General features: G+C 45.3%; 1 protein-coding gene across 1 annotated transcript in view; it reads left to right on the forward strand.

Annotated features, from left to right (window-relative positions):
* The window catches only part of lrguk (leucine-rich repeats and guanylate kinase domain containing), a gene marked incomplete at both ends in the record, with an annotated part of 19,215 nt that extends 1,071 nt beyond the window's left edge, over window positions 1–18,144 (forward strand). The window contains 18 exons of the mRNA XM_080022617.1: window positions 125–206; window positions 455–555; window positions 850–931; window positions 1,293–1,417; window positions 3,998–4,141; window positions 4,278–4,358; window positions 4,617–4,703; window positions 4,781–4,887; window positions 5,052–5,171; window positions 7,162–7,258; window positions 8,720–8,833; window positions 8,974–9,175; window positions 9,921–10,037; window positions 10,573–10,766; window positions 11,069–11,157; window positions 15,597–15,769; window positions 15,981–16,164; window positions 18,129–18,144. Of these exons, the coding sequence (XP_079878743.1) occupies window positions 125–206; window positions 455–555; window positions 850–931; window positions 1,293–1,417; window positions 3,998–4,141; window positions 4,278–4,358; window positions 4,617–4,703; window positions 4,781–4,887; window positions 5,052–5,171; window positions 7,162–7,258; window positions 8,720–8,833; window positions 8,974–9,175; window positions 9,921–10,037; window positions 10,573–10,766; window positions 11,069–11,157; window positions 15,597–15,769; window positions 15,981–16,164; window positions 18,129–18,144 (2,115 nt within the window). The remainder of the gene's footprint in view (window positions 1–124; window positions 207–454; window positions 556–849; window positions 932–1,292; window positions 1,418–3,997; window positions 4,142–4,277; window positions 4,359–4,616; window positions 4,704–4,780; window positions 4,888–5,051; window positions 5,172–7,161; window positions 7,259–8,719; window positions 8,834–8,973; window positions 9,176–9,920; window positions 10,038–10,572; window positions 10,767–11,068; window positions 11,158–15,596; window positions 15,770–15,980; window positions 16,165–18,128) is intronic.
* Window positions 18,145–19,392: the final 1,248 nt, after the last annotated feature.

The following is a 19,392-nucleotide window of genomic DNA, read 5'->3' on the forward strand; positions in this document are numbered from 1 at the left end:
GAAAAATTGGGTTACCTTTTAAACCGCGTTGCATTGTATTGCACTACTGCCAGGCTTCCCCTTTTGCAAATTAACTTTGGGGCAAATTTAGTGTCGCTAAGGTCCTGTTTCTGTTTCCCCCTAGGGTCAGAGTCTGAGTGATGTCTCTGTTTTATGCAATTACGTCCATCTCCAAAATCTTGAGCTGGCACACAACAAAATTAAAGGTGAGCCATCTTTATTATTTAATGGTATACCCATACACACATCTCCTATAATGGTCATGTTCCGCCTGAGGCCACGGTACTAACCCTAACCCTATCATATAAAGCAAGAAGTGCACTTTATTGGTGCCATTCCAAAATCCCCTATCTTAATTTCATTGGCAAAGCAAGAACTATCATTTCAGTCTCTCATTTCAAGCCATCTGTCCACTTTGAGTGAATAAATTCCCGTTGCAATCCCCAATCACTAGATTTATCCTGCTTGAGCCACATGCCCTACCTCATCATCCTGGATGCTTCACACAACGAACTTTCTGACTTCTTTGGATTCCAGCCACCGAAGGACCTCCAGGTAACGGAAGACCTTGAGCTGACAGGATAAGACGGCATTTGATTGGTGGCTTGGGGTTTACCGAATAGGTCTATTCCCACTTGATAAGCCTGGATTTCCATAGTCCATCTGTAGCCTTTTTGGAATATGCTTACACAACATAAGCCATCCTTGGGTGACAGAGAACGTAATATCTTTTAGAAACACTTCCATTAATATTGGGCTCACTTGTCTCAACTTTGATGTTTGAAGACATCGTTTTAATGACCGGCGCTTACGCCAACGCTGTTTGGCTCTTCTTTGCGATTTCTGCAGGAGGTGAATTTTTCCTACAATCACATAAGGAAAATGAAGGATTTGTCAGCGTATAGATCTCTCAGCAAACTACAACTGGACTGTATCCTTTTACAGAAATTGATGGCTACAATCACACGCACAAACAAACACACATGAGTCCAGACCATCCCTTATTTGCCGTCCCTGTCGAATATGTCTTCTACAAGCTGTCTCATCCACAGTAAGCCATGACTTGAAGTTAAAAATCAAATTCTTTCAAAATACAGCGGGTTAACCCTTTCCAATTGTTTCCAGCCAACCAGGAGCCCAACATTAGTAGTACCATTTAAAGGTACTATAAACAATTTTAGTGATGAGTCACTTTCCTCAAATGGGAGAATATGCAACTTTGGAAGTTATGTAATGTTTACTGGGGATTCTCAATGTCACTCATCCTTAACGTGAGCAACTCCCGGCCTCAGACAACAGCTTGACTGAGATCAGGGGTTTGGAGCGCTGCAGCAGCCTCACCTACCTCAGCCTGGCACACAACAAGATCTCCAAGATCAGTTGCCTAGACGGCCTTCCTCTCCGACACCTCTGCCTCGTAAGTCCTGCACAGCGCCTACCTGGATCAGACACTTTTCTCCTCTCCTGGCATTTCATTTTTCAAAATGTAAGTCATTGTAAACACCTGGAATGCACGCATCCCCACCTGCATTCCAGGTGTAACAGGTAGACCGTAGAGGTAAGGTAGAGGTAACAGGTAGACCGTAGAGGTAAGGTAGAGGTAACAGGTAGACCGTAGGAGAATGGAGGGTGTCTCCTCGGCAACATCGCTCTCTCTCTCTCTCCATTATGCAATCCACCGTCCTGATCCGAGGCAACACAGGACACTCCCTTAGTTGGGTTTAAAATGTTTGTTTCATACTAGTTCAAGTAGAAACTAACGAAAGCAAACAGATCGAAAAGAAAAACACAGCAAAACCGGCAGGGATGCTGGCGCAGCATGCACGGCGCACCGCTGTCTGGATGAGGAAAAAAAAAACTCCAATTCTTGGAGTTAAGTTTACAGTTTTCATTTTCCATTCAAGTGAGAAACTAAGGAGACAAAATAAATCAGATTTGCATACAGAGCAGGGAAGGGAGATCTGATCACGAGTGGTTACTTAAGACGCATGCGGAGACGCGTTCTGATGTTGTGAACAGACGTACTTCGAGCTGTCCACTTGCGATTGGATCACCCGAGGCGCATGTTAATGGCAGGTGTAAACAGGGGCCGAGTCTCCGCCTGGAACCACGCCCCTCATGGATGAGAACCCCAGAGACTGGTCGCAGGTCCCACGGACAGAATCTCCGCGGATGGCCACGTCCCCCCACTCTCCCCTCTGAGAGAGATGAGAACCGTGTGATGACATATCAGCGCTGTTCTCACTTATGTCCTCAGTCATTGGGTGAGCCCCGTCCCTTTCGGGCAGGGCCGCCTTTGGGCAAGACAGGCACATCACCTGACTGCGGCGGTGAGGTCAGAGGAGGGCAACGCCCCCCACTTAGAGGCGTCCTCCCTCTCCCTATACTATTCCAAGTACCATCTCAGGTGCTCACTACCACTATGGCTGTCTAGATTATACATGTTTATTGCTGGGTTTATGAGAAGCATAAACCAGTATTACATTTAAGTGTTCATAATTATTATAATAGTTAACTGAAGAACAGTTATATTCACACTTTAATACCCTAAAGTGTAATAAAAACAAAAGCAATCTTGTTACGCCGATTTCCACTTTTAATCAAATACAAATACTGGGTTCTCTGCAATATATTCATCCATATTTACACACATTCGTAATCGAAGGATTATTTACTGTCTGGAACTATTTTAGAATTACTTGCTTTTTCCTGCATCCTGTCTTTTACTTGCACTCTGTCTCTACTCACCAGTCACACTTTTTAACAGGGCTTGACAATATCGGTTGCCCAGTCGCCTCGGGGTACCATATTTTGGCCAATGTCAAGTCAACGCCTCATTGTATAGCACGGTATACCTCACCGTCTGTTTTAGAAATCTTATTGATTGATTTATCTATTGATCTCACACAGTAATAAAATGATGTCAATCTGGGAAGCCATTTTTCCAGTGTTGGCAACCGACAGCTGATGCATGGCTGCCAACTTGGCAACCACTTCTAAAAGTTAGTGTCAGATCCTGGTTAATGCATTTTGTTTTAACATTCTATTAAAGCCCTGTTTGAGAATGACCATATGGACCAACAGCAGGCCTCCCTGCCTCCCTCTTTTTTTTCCTCAAAAAATATTGTTAAAAATTCCACATCCGAATGTTTGTGAGTGCCTGCGTGCGTGTGTCTGTTTACGTGCGTGTCCTTTATCTGTGTTTCCTGATTGTCATCAGCAGTCAGTCTATCTGCTCCTGTCTGCATCATCCTTTTGAGACCATGTGTGGTGTGTGCATATGTGTCTGTGTGTGGGTGAACGCGAGAGATAGCTTGGACCTTGTTCTCACACACACAAACATACACACACACACACACACACACACACACACACACACACACACACACTTCCCCCCCATACGGTGTTCTTCCAACATCCATCTAATCAGAGTCCCCCAGCCCCCGTCCTGCCTCCCAAAACAGCATGGTCCCTGTCAGCCAACCTCTTCCACTACCCATCACACCCTGGTCCCACGGCTTCCGGAGCCCGTCCCGGTCAACCCCCCCCCCGCTCCTCTCCCTGCACAAGGGTGGTCGAGGGGGAGGATAACAACCCTATCCAGTCCGTCGGATGCTGTGTTCCCTCTAAGGGGTGGGAGTGGGGGTGCCCAGGTTTGGTTGGAGGTGCTAACTCAGACAAGGCTGCTGCGCCAGCACCTCGACATCTGCTGGACTGTCAGTCCTCACCTGTCAGGATTTAGGAAAGGAGCAGACCTGCCACTCATCCCAGCACTTGGGCAAAATAGGAAGGACAAACCTTGCAGATGGAACGGGGGTGGGGAGGGGAGGGGGGCACTCAGTTAACTTTGATCAGTTATACTTAAGATGGTGACTGCCAATGTGGAAATGTGTCCAGTGTGTTTTGGTTTGTGTGCTAATGCGTGCGCAGCAGGGGATAGAGGGGATAGTCAGCAGCAAGCAGCATTCCTGTCTTTTCTCTGTTTCTCATTGTCCAGAGGGGGAACCAGCTGGAAAGTGCTCAGGGATTGGACACCCTGAGAAGCCTGCGGCTACTGGACCTTTCCTTCAACCGCATCAGAAGTCTGTCTGGCCTTCAGAACCTCCATCACGTGTGCTCCGTCAACCTCGAGTCCAACTTGGTATCAAAAGCTAAATATCTATAAATTGATAATCTGCATAACACTTCACAACACACACGTTAAATAGAGATTACTTGTACATTAGCAGCTTGTTTTTTCACTGCTTGCATTGCTGTGCGTGCCTTGCTGATTTCAGATCTGCGAAATTACAGAGGCCGCACACATCCATGGCCTTTTACTGCTGAGCGATCTCAATCTGCAGAAAAATCCTGTTCAGGTAAACTAGACCTCCTGCCGGGGGAACAGCACTGCAGTCTGCAGAGCAACGTTAGCATACAGTGAGAGTCACTGTCGCAGTCCCCACACCTTTATCGATTCCGCATGAATATTGCAGCAGCCATACAAGCCCCGGGGCTTAAACCAGTTTAACCTCTGTTAATGGCCCTGTAGAGATGATGCTCTTCTGAAGAAATATTTAACCAATCCCAGCCCGGTGGTTGGGTTACTGAATCTGACGCATGTATATGATCGATAGGAGCAGCAGGATTACAGACTCTCACTCATCTTCCTCCTTCAACATCTGACCACACTGGACCAGGAGAAAGTCACAGCTGAAGAGAAGGTGCAGTGGGACGCTCACGTATGCCACGAGTTAAACCGCACGGCTTGTGACACTAAAGTTTGAATATGAAATCATAGGTGTCTTCGGTGAATAAGTATGACCCCCCTATGGAGGTGGTGGCAGCCAAGGATCACATGACGCAACTCGTATACCAGTTGATGCAGCCCCAGGTCCTCTACGATAGGTTGGTTACTGAAAGGAAGTTCACGGTCTTTATGTAGGATATGTATGATTTTGTGGTCTTTATTAATGGTATTATTTAAGAAAGGAGGCCTATTTATGTTGGGTTGTTGGGTAATCTGTGGCCGGTTTTTGCTACTACTAATTTGTATGTGTGTCTCCAAGCAGTACGCTTCCCAGTGTGGACTCTCCGTACCCCATGCTGGTTCTGACCGGACCACAGGGCTGTGGCAAGAGAGAGCTGGCCCACAAGCTGTGCCACGAGTTCAGCGAATACTTTGCTTACGGGTCAGTCTGACGCATCATGTTCATACAGTGTGCCTATGGTTTCGTGCTCAATTGATATACATTTGAGTGTCATTTGACATTGACGTGTAGCAACAATAATTCTGACCCTCAAATTTGAGATGATTACGACTTGGTTGACTAAAAAGCCGAATTAGCGCGGGGCTATCATTAAGTTTTGAGTTAAAAGCTATTTTATTCCAATCGTCCACCTTATTATCATACCCACATCTGCTGCTGGCACATCCCTGGCTCTCACCTGGCGCTAAGGTTTACTGACATTCCAGCACCCCGGGAGGCCTGTTCTGTCTCAGAGCCCTATATTTGGTGTAGCCCCTTAGGATGTTTCAAATAGTTAGCCCTCATAAATTATATGGCTGTGTTGTTGTGTGCAAAATGCCTTGACTCTGATGTGTGTGTGTGTGTGTGTGTGTGTGTGTGTCTAAAGAATAACGGCAGGGCTCCAGACTGCGACCATTAAGTCACATTGTGGAGGCAGTGCTACTAAGTTTTATAACTAGGAGCATCAGCACGACTTGCAAATGTGCCGACCGTTTTTCTTTTAATCATCATCATATATCATGTGAAACACAAAGAAGGAGCGTGTGTGGGTGTCTGTGTGTGAGTGTGTGTGCGTGTGTGTTTGGGTGTGTGTGTGTGTGTGTGCGTGCGTGTGCGTGTGTGTGTGTTGCACGTTGCACGTTGTTAGGCTAGGCCCCCAGCCGTCGCCGCCTCCTCCTCCTCCCCCTCCAGGGAGCAGAGACCCAGACCGGCGGGTGGGAGGGCACCTTTCTCCTGGATAATTATTCAATTTGGTGCTTTTATTTTGCGGCTCCGCTCTTTATCTTTTGTTGTGACAATTTTAGAAATTGGCTCCAAAAAAATGGAAAAGAAAAAAACCCAGCCTAATTAAGCGATTGTTTTAACCGAACCTCCACGCTGCCCCCCCCCCCCCCCCCCCCCCCCCCCCCCCGGTGAGACCCGCCGGCAGAGCCAGGAACACCTGTAGAGTCCGGATGGAGCATCTTCTAGAATACTGCATCTGTTGGTTTTTTGTTTTTTTTCAAACCTTTTTTCCTTTTAATGAGTATAAAGCTGTCCCTGCACCTGCTCAGCTGGCAGATTTAAAAAAATAGAGCGGACGGACGGTGCACAGATGAAGCTCATTCTCTTGCGCACACAAAGAGGATGTATGTTGACTTCTTCTGAAACACTGTGTGGCAGTTCTGCCTGCAACACTCCACCTGAGTGGCGATTTCAGGGCCCTCCGACTCAGAGGCACAGACGACAGGGTAGAAGAATACCAGTTTATTGTAGTGAGAGGGCTAGGAGAAACAAGCCTGGAGCAGATGGACAGCATATTGAAGGGCTCCTTTCCCGTGTGTGTGTGTGTGTGTGTGTGTGTATGGGGATGGGGATTTTACCTATTGCTAGTAGACCAATCAACGAGCAACAGGTATACAGCCACACTGATCCTGGGCCCTATTACCTAAGCCCAGGACAGGTACGGCTGCTAAACCACACCATCCCCACACCACACACTGCATATTTTCCTTTGAATGTTCATTTTCAGATTTTACCGTATTCTTTTTTTTACAATTTGAATAGCGTTTGAATATTGAACCATAGTTTTACAGCCCTAGTGTGTGTGTGTCTTTTCTGTTAAAGCACTACTTGACATGGTGACTTTTTCCTTTAAAACAAAACAGCACATTGTTATTTCTGTAAATTGTCTATTTATAACTAAAGCATTTACAGTAATACATATAGAAGATGTAAAAAATATGAGTATGAATGTGGGTATGAATGAGTGGTGTTCCTAAATTTTGTGCTGGTGCTCCTAAAATTTTCAGTACGGAGCCCCAGTGCTTCTAGTAGAGGTTAGTCTGGAGCCCTGAATGGGTGTTTTCTCTGCCTGTAGTGTGTTTCGCATGTGCATTACCACATCATTTTAAAATGATTAAAAAAAACACAATTTCTGCCTTCCCGACAGAGCCTGTCACACCACCAGAGAGCCCTACCTCGGAGAGGAGGATGGCATCGACTACTATTTTGTCAGCGAGAAAGAATTTCAGAACATGATTCACATGGTATATTGATCTGTCGTTAAGCCTCATGCACGTCTGTATTCCTCTGCCTGATAATCTTATTGTTTAGTATTTCTTGTGTATCGAAAATTAACATTCACCAACTGTAAAATGGCGTTCCTTAAACTTAACAAAGGCGTTAACTCTGCTAAATCCCATGAATCAAATATTCTTTGGAAACCCAGAATATGCGGAGCAGGACCCGGAGACTTTGAAGCTAGGACGGTCTGGGATGTGTTTGGTCCCTCTTGCCGCTGTGTGGGTGTGGAGGGGATGATAGATAGAGCTCTGCTTCTGGGGGTGATTTACCGAGCCGGGGCTTTGATGCTGCCCTTCGTCGGCTCCTGGGAGAGGAAGTGCTTCAGGTTAACCTCACTGTCGGCCCGTCCCTCAACTCAATCCAGCCCTCCCTCTGCTGTACCGCCAACACATGCTCCGGCAACCCCTCAGATAATCGCTCTTTTACTCTTTCAGCACCCCCCGTCTCTCCATCCTCCAACCCATTCTTCTTTTTCTCCTACATTTTTTCTCCTCCTCTTCTGTCTCCTCATCCTCCCGTCTACTCCAGACTCCCAAGATGCGCTGTTCTCAAGCTACGCAATCATGACCTCCCATATAAACTCTGTGCGACTACTCTTATCGCAAATTAGCCCCAATCAGCAGCCCCTCCATACGTATTATATTGTTTCTCTGGGCCATAAACACAGGGACGATTACTGCACCCTGTAATTTGGGACGAGTGGTTGCTAAATCCGGTCCTCAAAACACTGCAGCCAAACAAAGTCTCGTGATTAATGTGCTGACACACAATGTGTTCTATTGACAAAATTGGTAATTGATTTTGATTGCTTTCCCATGACCTTTATTTGTTCTTAATTCACTTTAGTGGATGCATGGATTACACTGTACGCTCCTGTCGGCTCAAAAATTCTTCCGTGAACCATATATCTTTGTTACATGTCCTCATTATATTCCAGAAGTCTACATAAGCTGAGAGACAGGCAGTGCTATGAAACAAGGGGGTAGATTTTGAGTGATTTCATCGCTATCTACATCCAAACGTGGGAACCCGGCCTCAGGTTCGTTGGGAATGATAAATTACATCGTTTTCAAGTCAAGCGAGGATAGACGCATGGTTAGAGGTCGTAATGGAGAAGTAGCAAAGGAAAGGGTGTGTGCCCTGACCACCGGGGTCAGGAGTTTGCACAAGGGTGGGGAAGTAACCTGCGGTTGTTAATCTCGACGGAGCAAACCGCAGTTCTAGACGGTGTCAAATATTAGCTCCTTTTCAGGAGATCAATGTCCCCCGAAACCGCAGCAGCATGCTGAAAACAATGGCGATAAAAGTGGCCGTTAGGAACGCTGCAGTACAAAGTTTTAGCCCTCCCTCTGTTTGACACTATTTATCATGGACAAACACACTTTCTTCACTTTCTTTCATTCTTCCCTCCCCCTCACTGGCAGGGTAAGTTTGTCCAGACCATGCAGTATTGCGGCCATCGCTACGGTCTGAGCAGGGAGGCCATCGAGGACGTGGCGAGGGAAGGCCTGGCCTGCTGCGTTCATATGGAGCTGGAGGTGTGTAGAGAACACAGTCTGGTGGAGTACGTCGAACACATGTGGTCAATAAAACAGACATACGATGAGGCGGCGGCGGCGGAGAGGCCTTTTCGTCTGCATAAACAGCTCACTCTCTATGTCCCGCTTCGTCCTCCCAGGGTGTGTTAAGTCTACGGAACAGCTACTTTGAGCCCCGCTACGTACTGCTGGTCCCCACCCAGGTGGAGCGCTACGTCGCCTGCCTGAGGAGCCGCGGCCTCTACACGCAGGCCCAGATAGACATGGCAGTGGGGCGTATCCAGCTCTACGCCGGCGCCAACAGGGAGCGGCCGGGCTTCTTCGATGACGTCGTACCGTGCGGTACGTCGGGAGGTCTTCAGTCGATTGCGCCACCCTCTTCAACTTCAAAAGGGGTTCTTTTACGGTGTTTTATGACTATTCAAGGTTATTGTTTTCATCGTGAATTGGCTGATTGTTCGTTGGCAGTTTATCACCAGCCAGCTTTGAAGTGCTTCAGTGTTTATTCAAATAAGTGCGATCGCTGTGATTTCCCATCCTTGTTGCTTTGTAGCAGAAGAGTATCCCTAATGAAATCCGACAACAGTCTCTTGTTTTTGTCCTCGCTGAGCCTTTAGTTAGTGCTACTGAAGAACAAAAGGGAATACTTCATTGATGCTGCTCGGTCGCACACCTTGGAGTTAATGTGTGGAATGAATGATTCACTCAATACCGCTGTGCTTCCCTCCGGCCCGGAGCGCACCAAAGCCCATCGCTTTGACCACAGATATATTCTCTAACCTTCAATAACATCCATTCACCACCATGCGCTCCGTCCAATTACCACATGTATTAGGAGAGCATTAGCAAGCAAACGCTTGTGTTTATCATTCCTTCATGAAAGCACCCTGACATGTTAGCCGTTGGATGAATGAAATGGATGTATTGGAAAGCAGGACACACTTTTATGCACCGGTAGCTAGAACCTCATTACACCAGGGTCATCATCCCCATATCTTTAATTCATTAACATAACATGGGACTGGTTTCATTATATTACTGTGTACTTTCTTTGTGTGTGTTTTTGTGTGTCTGTGTGTGCGTTTAGATGACCAGGCAGAGGTCTACCGTACTCTGAGACGGTTGGTGAAGGACTATCTGGGCTTGGAAGAGCAGATGGAAGGGGATCAAAGTGACAGAGCCGTGCCAGATCACGCCTCCACAGGTGTGTGTGCGCGTGTGTGTGTGTGTGTATGTGTGCGTGCGTGCGTGAGTGTGAGTCTGTGTGGGAGAGCGAGAGAGTGTGTGAGAGAGTGCGTGTGGTTTATTTTGCGTTCATAATGCATGGATAACACAGCAAATGATTTGGGCAGAGCTGAGCACTCTGGTGCTGAATTTCCTCACTGTCACTCCGCTCCAGCTCTGATAAGGCACAAACAGAATTGTTCTTATTTCCCATTTTTCCCATCAAAAAGGAATATGACTGACTAGTACTACCTGACTTAAAAAGTCCTTATTACCTTATTACCTTATTACGGTATTGGTTCGGTTCAGTACCAATGTGACTGACCCGTGGAAAGAATGTAGGCTATGAATGGCAATGAAGCAAACGGGAGCGAGCCGTGTTAGCAGCAAATGTTAGATGTTGACGTGCTCCTCGCTCAAACTTAAATCACCACCACCTGCTTGATTCACATCCATCCCTAGCAGATACATGTGTTACGTATTTCCCATTTTCTGTGTTTCTGTATAATGCTTAGAGCGTGAAACAGGGATATACCGGTCTCCAATCTCAGCCACAACGGCTCTGGCAAGAGAGAGGCCAACCTCCGCCAAGTCCAGCCGTCCAGCATCGGGCACCCAGTTCGGCTCGGCCCTGGAGCCCTCGGACCTCTCCAGCCGAAACTACTACAACAAGGTCCATGCACAGCTCAGGCCGCAGAAGAGCTCCACGGTGAGTGATGCGGCTTCGGTCCTGTTATGTTCTAACAAATTCCACCCCAGGCATTAACGTGGTGTTCATGTGCATTCAGATGTCCGTCACATTGACTCAATTGATTCATGAATGGACTCCGCTCTCCTGCTTATTAGGGAAGATTTCTGAATCTTTCTTTGTCTCTTATCTCGTTCTCTATCTGCGCAGCCACATTCATCCTTTTTCTAATGTTGCAACTACTCTCTCCATTCTCTGGCTCTGTCTCTGTGTGTGTGTCTCTCTCTCTCTCTCTCTCTCTCTCCCCCTCTCTCTCTTTCTAGGAGTTGGCTTCCATCGGGAGACGTGAGCAGCTGATCAGAGAGGCTGTTGTCGGGAAGAGTCTGGGTGCCTACAGCCAGCTCTTTAAAAGGTGCACTTCCTCGCTAGTATGCACTTCATGACACTCCACTATTTAATTCAAGACGACATCAGCGGTGAAGCCAAGTGACCTGTAAATGGAGCACCTCTCTTAGCCCCATTAAATGCTATTTTGGGCCTTACACTTGACCTGTGGTTGAAGTGGCAGGTGCCCCACTTATTTGTAGCCAACTGTTGGTTAAGTATACTATTGGCTATTAGCTTAAGTGTGTGTGTGTGTGTGTGTGTGTGTGTGTGTGTGTGTGTGTGTGTGTGTGTGTGTGTGTGTGTGTGTGTGTGTGTGTGTGTGTGTGTGTGTGTGTGTGTGTGTGTGTGTGTGTGTGTGTGTGTGTTGGACCCCAGGTCCGCCCAAACAGATCCGCCATCTCAAGGTCAAGATCCTGGCCTCTCCTTGACCAAAGACAAACAACAAATTTCTGATGAGAGCAGGTACATACAAGCACACCTTGTCTACAGGTCCTTAAAATGTCTTAAAGTTTACAAATTGTATAGTTTTAACGTTTAGAAATGTCAACATTAGAAAACCGTAAACCTACCACTGAAATTAATACTTAGCTTGATATTTACCTGCTACACTTACATGTTGTAGATGAACCCAACTCACTTTATTTTTGGAAATATAAAAACAGTAGACCTGCCAACCTGCACGCATTTTCTGTACCTACCACGCAATTCTTGGTCAAAATATGCAGGCACGGAAATATATATATATATATATATATATATATATATATATATATATATATATATATATATATTTGTATTAATGCAATATAATTAAGGAAAACAATCAATCAATACAAAACAATACCGTACATTTATTGGGTATTTAAACTACATCCAAGCTGCTATGACCTTGTGCTTGTGGTAACCCCTCCCCTCCCTCTCCTCTCACTCAACAGCCACTGATACGCAGCAGTACTTTATTATCCACCAAGATAAAATGGGAAGGGGGAGTAATTATGTTAACATATGAAAAGTGAGATGCAACGATCGATCGGCCGGTGACCGGAATCGGCCATGGCCGGTGACCGGCCGATCATTGTCAGATATATCACATTCTGAACCGGTCAAATTGACACGCCCGATACAGTTCTCCTGTTCTCCTGTACTCCTGTACTAACCCTAACCCTGATACCAGTGTAATGTAGCTGTGTAGTTGACGCTCAAAAAAGAGCGAAAGAAAGAAAATGTCGGCTGTTTGGGGGGATTTTAAGGTTAAAGAAAAAGATTAGATAAATTATTTATCTACCGCCTGACAATAAATATAATTGCAGTCTGCACAATAAAATTGTGTGTAAGAATCGGTGTGTTTGCTAACTTCACGAGATGCATTTCAAGGGGTATGTCCTCATCAGATACATTTTTATACTATACATAGTTAGCCGTAGTAGCTCGCTTCCGATGTGATTAGATCTAGCTGCAGTAACTCAAACCCCACTGAGACTCCCTGTTAGACTATTGTGGTACTCAAAATATTTTCCCAATGTTGGCAGTTCTGAGAAACTCCTTGAACTTACCTGTCATAAGTTCTGTGGACAAGAGTAGTCGTTTGATTAATTCCAGTTCCTAATCTCTAACCTGTATGAGCTGAACTTGTATGAGCTTGATTCTATAAACTGAAATAACAGTTTATAGAATCAAGTTCATAACACTGTTTCTACATAATACTACACCTAAACCTACCTCCCCCGTACCAAATATATACTATTTACCTTTATACTAACCTGCAATACTTTATTGAATAAGGAGAAATTATTTATCCAAAAATCTGTCTTAACGGGAACTATTGTGAAAACTCACTTTTTCAGTGCTTGTGCACATACATTTGGGTGTCTGAGGGGCCTTAGTAACACACAAACTGTGAAATAAGACAGCTCCTCAGTCATAAAACATGAGATGAAACAAGCTGTTCAGATTTGCGATCCCTTCCTATGTCACACGGGGCTTCAGTAGAATTAGAACTGCCCCCCCATCTGAGTAACTCCACCCACGGCTGGAGAATAACAAGCGCTGCCGCAAACTGCTCTGTTGGTTTCACAGACCAGCACAAATCTTTTAAAAGAAAGAGGAATTAATACCAACTGTCCAAAACTGCAGACCGGGGAAATGTAAGTATTATTAGTGATTTATTCACATTACATGATACATTTTTAAACAGTTCCACTACTTATATTGCCAACACTCAGTGTAAATAGCATTTTGGGTTGAGACGGCGTATAAAAGGCATACGTGGAAGCTCTGCTGGGGAAACAATTCCCACGTTGCGGCGCGGGGAGCTGTTCTCAGCTGTACCTCGCAGGGTTTGTTCAACAACATACGGTCGCCTTTGTAGAAGCTCGTTCTGCTGGTACCAGACATCTGGGGACAAAAGCTACACACAAACACATTAATACACACACACCGGCTGTGTATTGCTGCTACACCAAAACAATCCTTGGGATAAATGGTTTCCTTCTCTCTACTGTAGGCGCCGAAACTCAGCACAGCATACAAATTGTAAATATGAATTAATTAAGGTTCGAATATCTTTTCAGTCAAGATGAAATGCACACGGGCTATGAAGTGTAAGTGTGTGTGTGTTTGTGTAGTATGTACCGCATGAGCTCTTGACTTTTGAGTATTTCCTCACATGAACAAGTTCGTACCGCCGTATTTCACTACCCCCCCCCACCCAAATTAATCAGAGGGCGCTTCAGATTCACTTCAGTTCGATTCACCCTCTTCCCATTTCCATGTCTCATTAATTCTCCAGCTGAAAGATTAAGAACTCTATTTTCACCTTGGCTAGACTCCCGTTTAATGTCAGCGGTTTTATAGTTCATAGTAAATCGGGAAAAGTTCCGTTTTACTTGTGGACCGCGTGTGTTATGTCAACACATTCTGAGTCGATGTGGCAAATAGAATGTGGGGGAAAATATGATCTCTTAGGTCCCTTTCTTGGGGCTCTAGAGCGCCATTACTTATCGCTGGTCGCAGATTATTTTTTTCCCCCCCCTGTTAGAATCTGGGCTAATTTCAACAAGTTTCCTGACGTCGAGGCCGGAGTTCTATTGTGAGAGAACGTTTAGATCAAAAAAAGAACGTACAAGAACAGTCTGACAAAAACCATAACAGACACAAAAGCAGAGAAGTCCCGGTTATCTTATGCAGTGGAATGTCATGACACCCGGTGACGTATGGCTGTATGTATATGTATGTGACAAATAACCTCTTGAATCTTGAATCTTGAAAAAGATCACTGTGATCTCAGGTCAGATCGCGCTCCACCATTTTGCCAAATAAACGTTGCATTTGTTTGCCTGTATTTGCATATGTAGGCTCAAATAAATAAATTGATTAATAAATAATAAATGAATAATGAATTAATGAATAAATCATGATTGATTAGATATTCAGCTATAAAACCACTAGAGAATTGGGTGGTTGTACCCACACATGACGGCTGACATAGCGAGTTGATGACAAAGCAGCGTCTGAATGGAACCTCATTTGGCCACGCGGCCCACCCATGCGATGTGCGTGCATTATGGGACGGGACAGGAGGCGGGTGACATCGCGGGCGCAAAAAAAACATCTCTACGCCTCGGGGTTCTGAGAAAGAATTCCGAGAAAGCGAAACTCCTGCAGCGCACATGGCCACGTGCACCCGCGCGCGCTTCTCCCTCTCCCATTTGGAAAACAGGACCGTTGTTTTTTTATTTTATTGTGAATGTTTTGAATAGGCTATAAACAGTTACGTTTGTAGAACGTCAAAAAAATAATAATTTGATTTGACTTTTTACTGTCAACACGGAGAACCCGTCGACGGTCGGTTGATTGTTCGACGCGTCATAACATCCCTATTGACCAACCCTTTCCTATTACGGTGGATACGTCAAATTTGTAACATTTGACATTTGTGTTTATGCTTGCACTTTGCACAGGCACACTGCAACTGTATGTTGATATTTCTCATGTGTCCGTCACTCCGTTGTCCACAAGGGCGCATTACGTTTTCGGAGCTGCCCCATTGACTTGAATGACTTCCGAGGGAGCCAACAGACCTGACCTACGTCAGTGTGTGCACAAGCGTAGCGCACCGGGCATCAGCCATCTGTGGCAACGAAGGACCCAAGACGATTGACCATTGTTTACACCCGAGACTAGGACGCCCAAAATCGCATTTTGCAGGCGCCTCAAGGAATAGCTACACACATGTCTTGTAGCTGGAAGGATCCAGATCTCCAACACACACACACACACACACACACACACACACACACACACACACACACACACACACACACACACACACACACACACACACACACACACCATTTTATCAGAACCACCTTGTTTCCCTCTGCACCCCCCACTCACCCTCTCTCCACCCCCCGGGATTTTCTTTCTTTTTCTCCGTCTAAACCGCACGTCCTCCTCTTCCGCCAGCTCAGACGAGTCTCCAACTCATCCAACCGCCAACTCGGCCTTGTCCGTCCCCAGCTCGGCGGGGGCGCTGTCCGAGGCCGGGGCCCGAGACGCAGCCCCTGACCCGGGCCCGGAACCAGCTGTAGAGTCCCTGGATATCTCTGCGCTCAGACACACGCTGGAAATACTTGAAGGTGATAAACCAATGTACCGTATCAAGGGAATATGATATAAACAGAAATATATCTAACATCCTCAATATAATTAGAATAGATTGTACTGGGAAATTACAGTAATAGAATACAGACACAAGCATGTGGGACATGAGTCCATACAAACTGAGAATTTCTTCCAGAATTTCATCCTCTCCGTCAAGTTTCTTACTTAGGATCTTTAACCACTCAGGACAAGAGAGGCCGCCGCAGACCCCCGACACCCCCCGTCCAGGCACGGGGCTGCGCTCCACCATGGCCACTCCGCCCTCTGCGCGTCCCGGGTCCGACAACAAGCCCATCTTGCCCCCCATCCCTCTCGGACGCAAGACCCCAGTGCCGCCCAGCCCGGCTCAGTCGTCCGGATCCCAAACCAGGTGCTCTTCCGGGAGGGAAGAGAAGCGACTCGCAGAGTAGAAAAACGGAAGGGTTGCTTTGGAGGACGCAAGGCAGAGGCTTTGGGGGCTGGAGGATAGATTACATTAACTCATATTCACAATATATACAAAATATAATTCAAAATAAATGTGCAAAAATCGACGGCCTCCTGTTTACACTTATCTCCAAATGGATCCTATTTCTTTTTACGAGAAAGAACAGCAAAAGAAACACCTTCATCCCAAACCCATCGGCCCACAGATTTAGTGAAAAACTCACCGTGTAGACTATAATAACACGTGCCACTGCCAAACACTCATGGCTATGATTCACCCTCAGCGCATGCCATTGACTGATGTATTGTTCATGCAGCAACAGGTCTGAAGCTCTGGCACTTACCGTATTGTCTGCATGGAGCAGATTGTGTCGCAGCAGGCCAATATGTAAATATCACAACATTAAAATTCTGATTTGAAAAATTGATTTTACATACGGCCTTAATGCTATAACTGCATGACTTATTTGGTCATTTGAAGGCACAGTTCTGCAACGTTCACACTGCAAGCCTTGGTGCTCAATTCGGATTCATTGCTCAGATAAAAAAGATTTGTTTGGCTGTTCACATAATTTTTATCAGATTCCAGTGTGAACTGGTCACGGCCCCTGAGCTGACCCGCATGCTCAGAAGAACAGTCACAAAGACGTCACACGTGGCACGCTGTCGTATGGAAGTCAACGTGGAGGCCACTGAAGTCAGCCTTAGTGTTAATTAGGTGGCTTTGAGGTGCTTAACTTTTCTCCCACACTGCAGCCACGTTCTTCTGTGGCCCCGTTTGGCCATTTTTTTGACACGTTTGCAAACGCAGACCGGTTAAGATACGACCCCTCACACACTCCCTCCACTGACCACCTCCATCGCAGCTGTCTTCCATTTTGGTTTTCCCGCCAGCGGAGATTTGGGACTAATGCGGCTCTAGAGCAACGGAAAAGTCGCGTGAATCCGATTTGACCGTTTAGACTGAGGTCGCATTGCAAAAAAAATCAGACATGTATCCGATTTAGGACCACATATGAGAGTGGTCCAAATCAGAATTGAAAAGATCAGATTTCATGTGATTTGTGCTGTTCACACTATTATGAAAAAAACAACAACCGATCTCATTCACATGAGCAAGAAAATCAGATTTGGGCCACTTTTGCCTGCAGTATGAACATAGCCTTTGTGTTGACAAGGTGCTTGACGTGTGTGTTTAACAAACTTATAAATTCCTATGAGGGCAAAGTGGAATCATAATTCTTACTGTTCAGTCATTTCATCAAATTAGGATTCTTTCTGGATACTCTTGTTTTGTGTGCAGGGTGCAACTCTTGTCATTTCATTATACATATTATGTTATCAATCTGAATCTCATCTAATTAGACTATTTATTCAACTGGAAATGCATACGTGGAGGATATGTGAACGATTTTGACGGCTATTAAATCGCTTGCCATCTTTTGGTATGTGTTTTTGTACACTTATAGATTCTTTAATGTCTGTCATCGTTGACTCGTTAATGGATGTGTGCATCGCTTATGTTTGCATTCATTCAACATTCATTCATTCACGTCCTTATTCCTTCTGTGTGTGGACGCATGCACTTGCACACATACACAGGCTTGCTTTTTCGATGTGTGTGTGTGTGTGTGTGTGTGTGTGTGTGCATGTGCGTGCGGGTGTGTGTGTGTATCGAGTCAAACCTCCACACACACACACACACACACACACACACACCTGGACATCCGTCACTGTCTGTCTTCCTCTCGGGCAGCAGATGTTGCAGCCCTTTCATAATTCTCCGGCGGTTTGAGACAAGATGGATCCAGCAGCGGCGGCAGCAGAAGTGTCTCCCGGGCCCCGCGGGTCTCACCTACTTATGCAGGAGTAGGTGAGTCCGCTGTCCCTCTCCCCCCTCTTCCCCAGTTCCCAGAGCTCCTAGCGAGTGGAAAACACCGGCTTCCTCCGCGACGGCGCTATCGATCAGGACGCAGATGAAAGGAGGACCGTCTGGGGGGTGAAGGGATCAACTCGCTGTCTCTCTGCTCGTCATCATTTACCTTTTGTCAGTGTAGACGAGCCTTCTGCCGCCTGCATACATGTCTTATTAACAACACTTATTTTGATGGTATTTCTTTTGCTATTATAGCCATTACGATTATTACATAATGGTCTGATCACACTTATTTGACCTGACAAATAATCTCTTGAACGTAAACTTGATGCCAATCTTTTTTTTTAACCCTTAGATTCCATGATTATATGTGAGAATGTTGCAACTAATACAATGTTGTAGATTTATTTTAGTTTGGTTGAGGAAATAGATAGATGGATAGATACTGTGGATAGGCAGTAATATCTAATCTCACAGTTAACTGTACTCAATAAAAGAATGCAGGATAATGGAAAATAAAGCAGAAATTTAGAACATTTTAGGCAATATAAACATGAAAGATTAACTGTTCTACAATAACATAAAATATCTAATGGATATTGGAAATGGAAAATAAACCTGAACATTTTTAAGCAGTATAAACCTGAAAGAAACTGCTACATAATTAACTGACCAAATTGACCAAATTTTTATGTTGAATTTTCTTCCAATAAATGGCTGTTCTTCATGTTCTTCATAAGGTGGTGGTTTATTGTTCCACTGTCATAGGGCTTAACCATAGTAGTGACATGCAATAATGATAAGACCAAGATATAGAGAAAGATAAAGGTACTTCATTCATCCCCAAAGGGAAATTCCAGTGTTGCAGCAGCAATGACATACGTGACCAAACACACATAATTTACAAAAACACTCGTTGTTTTTAACAACAAGACAACTCATTTATCACAATTATTTGTGTAATTAGTTATCAGCAAAATGGTCACAATCGTGACAGCGTCAGTTGTTATGGGTGTTTGATGACTTATTCTTCAATCAATCCTCTAGCAATGACCTCCACGGTCATTTTGAGATGTTTAACTGTAAAAGCTGCGCCGTTTCACCTTAAATCTCATGAGGAATTCATCTCTCCTCCTCTGATGAATGAACACAGGGGGTGAAGTTTGTTTCTATAATGGTTACAGCTATATTTTACCATGAGATAAGGAAAAGGAGTGTATTGATCTAAATTGTGTGTGTGTGTGTGTGTGTGTGTGTGTTTATGTGTGCGTGCGTCTGTGTGTTGAAACCCTCAAT

The sequence above is a fragment of the Zeus faber genome (genome assembly GCF_960531495.2).
Source record: "Zeus faber genome assembly, chromosome: 21".
Classification (NCBI taxonomy): Eukaryota; Metazoa; Chordata; class Actinopteri; order Zeiformes; family Zeidae; genus Zeus; species Zeus faber.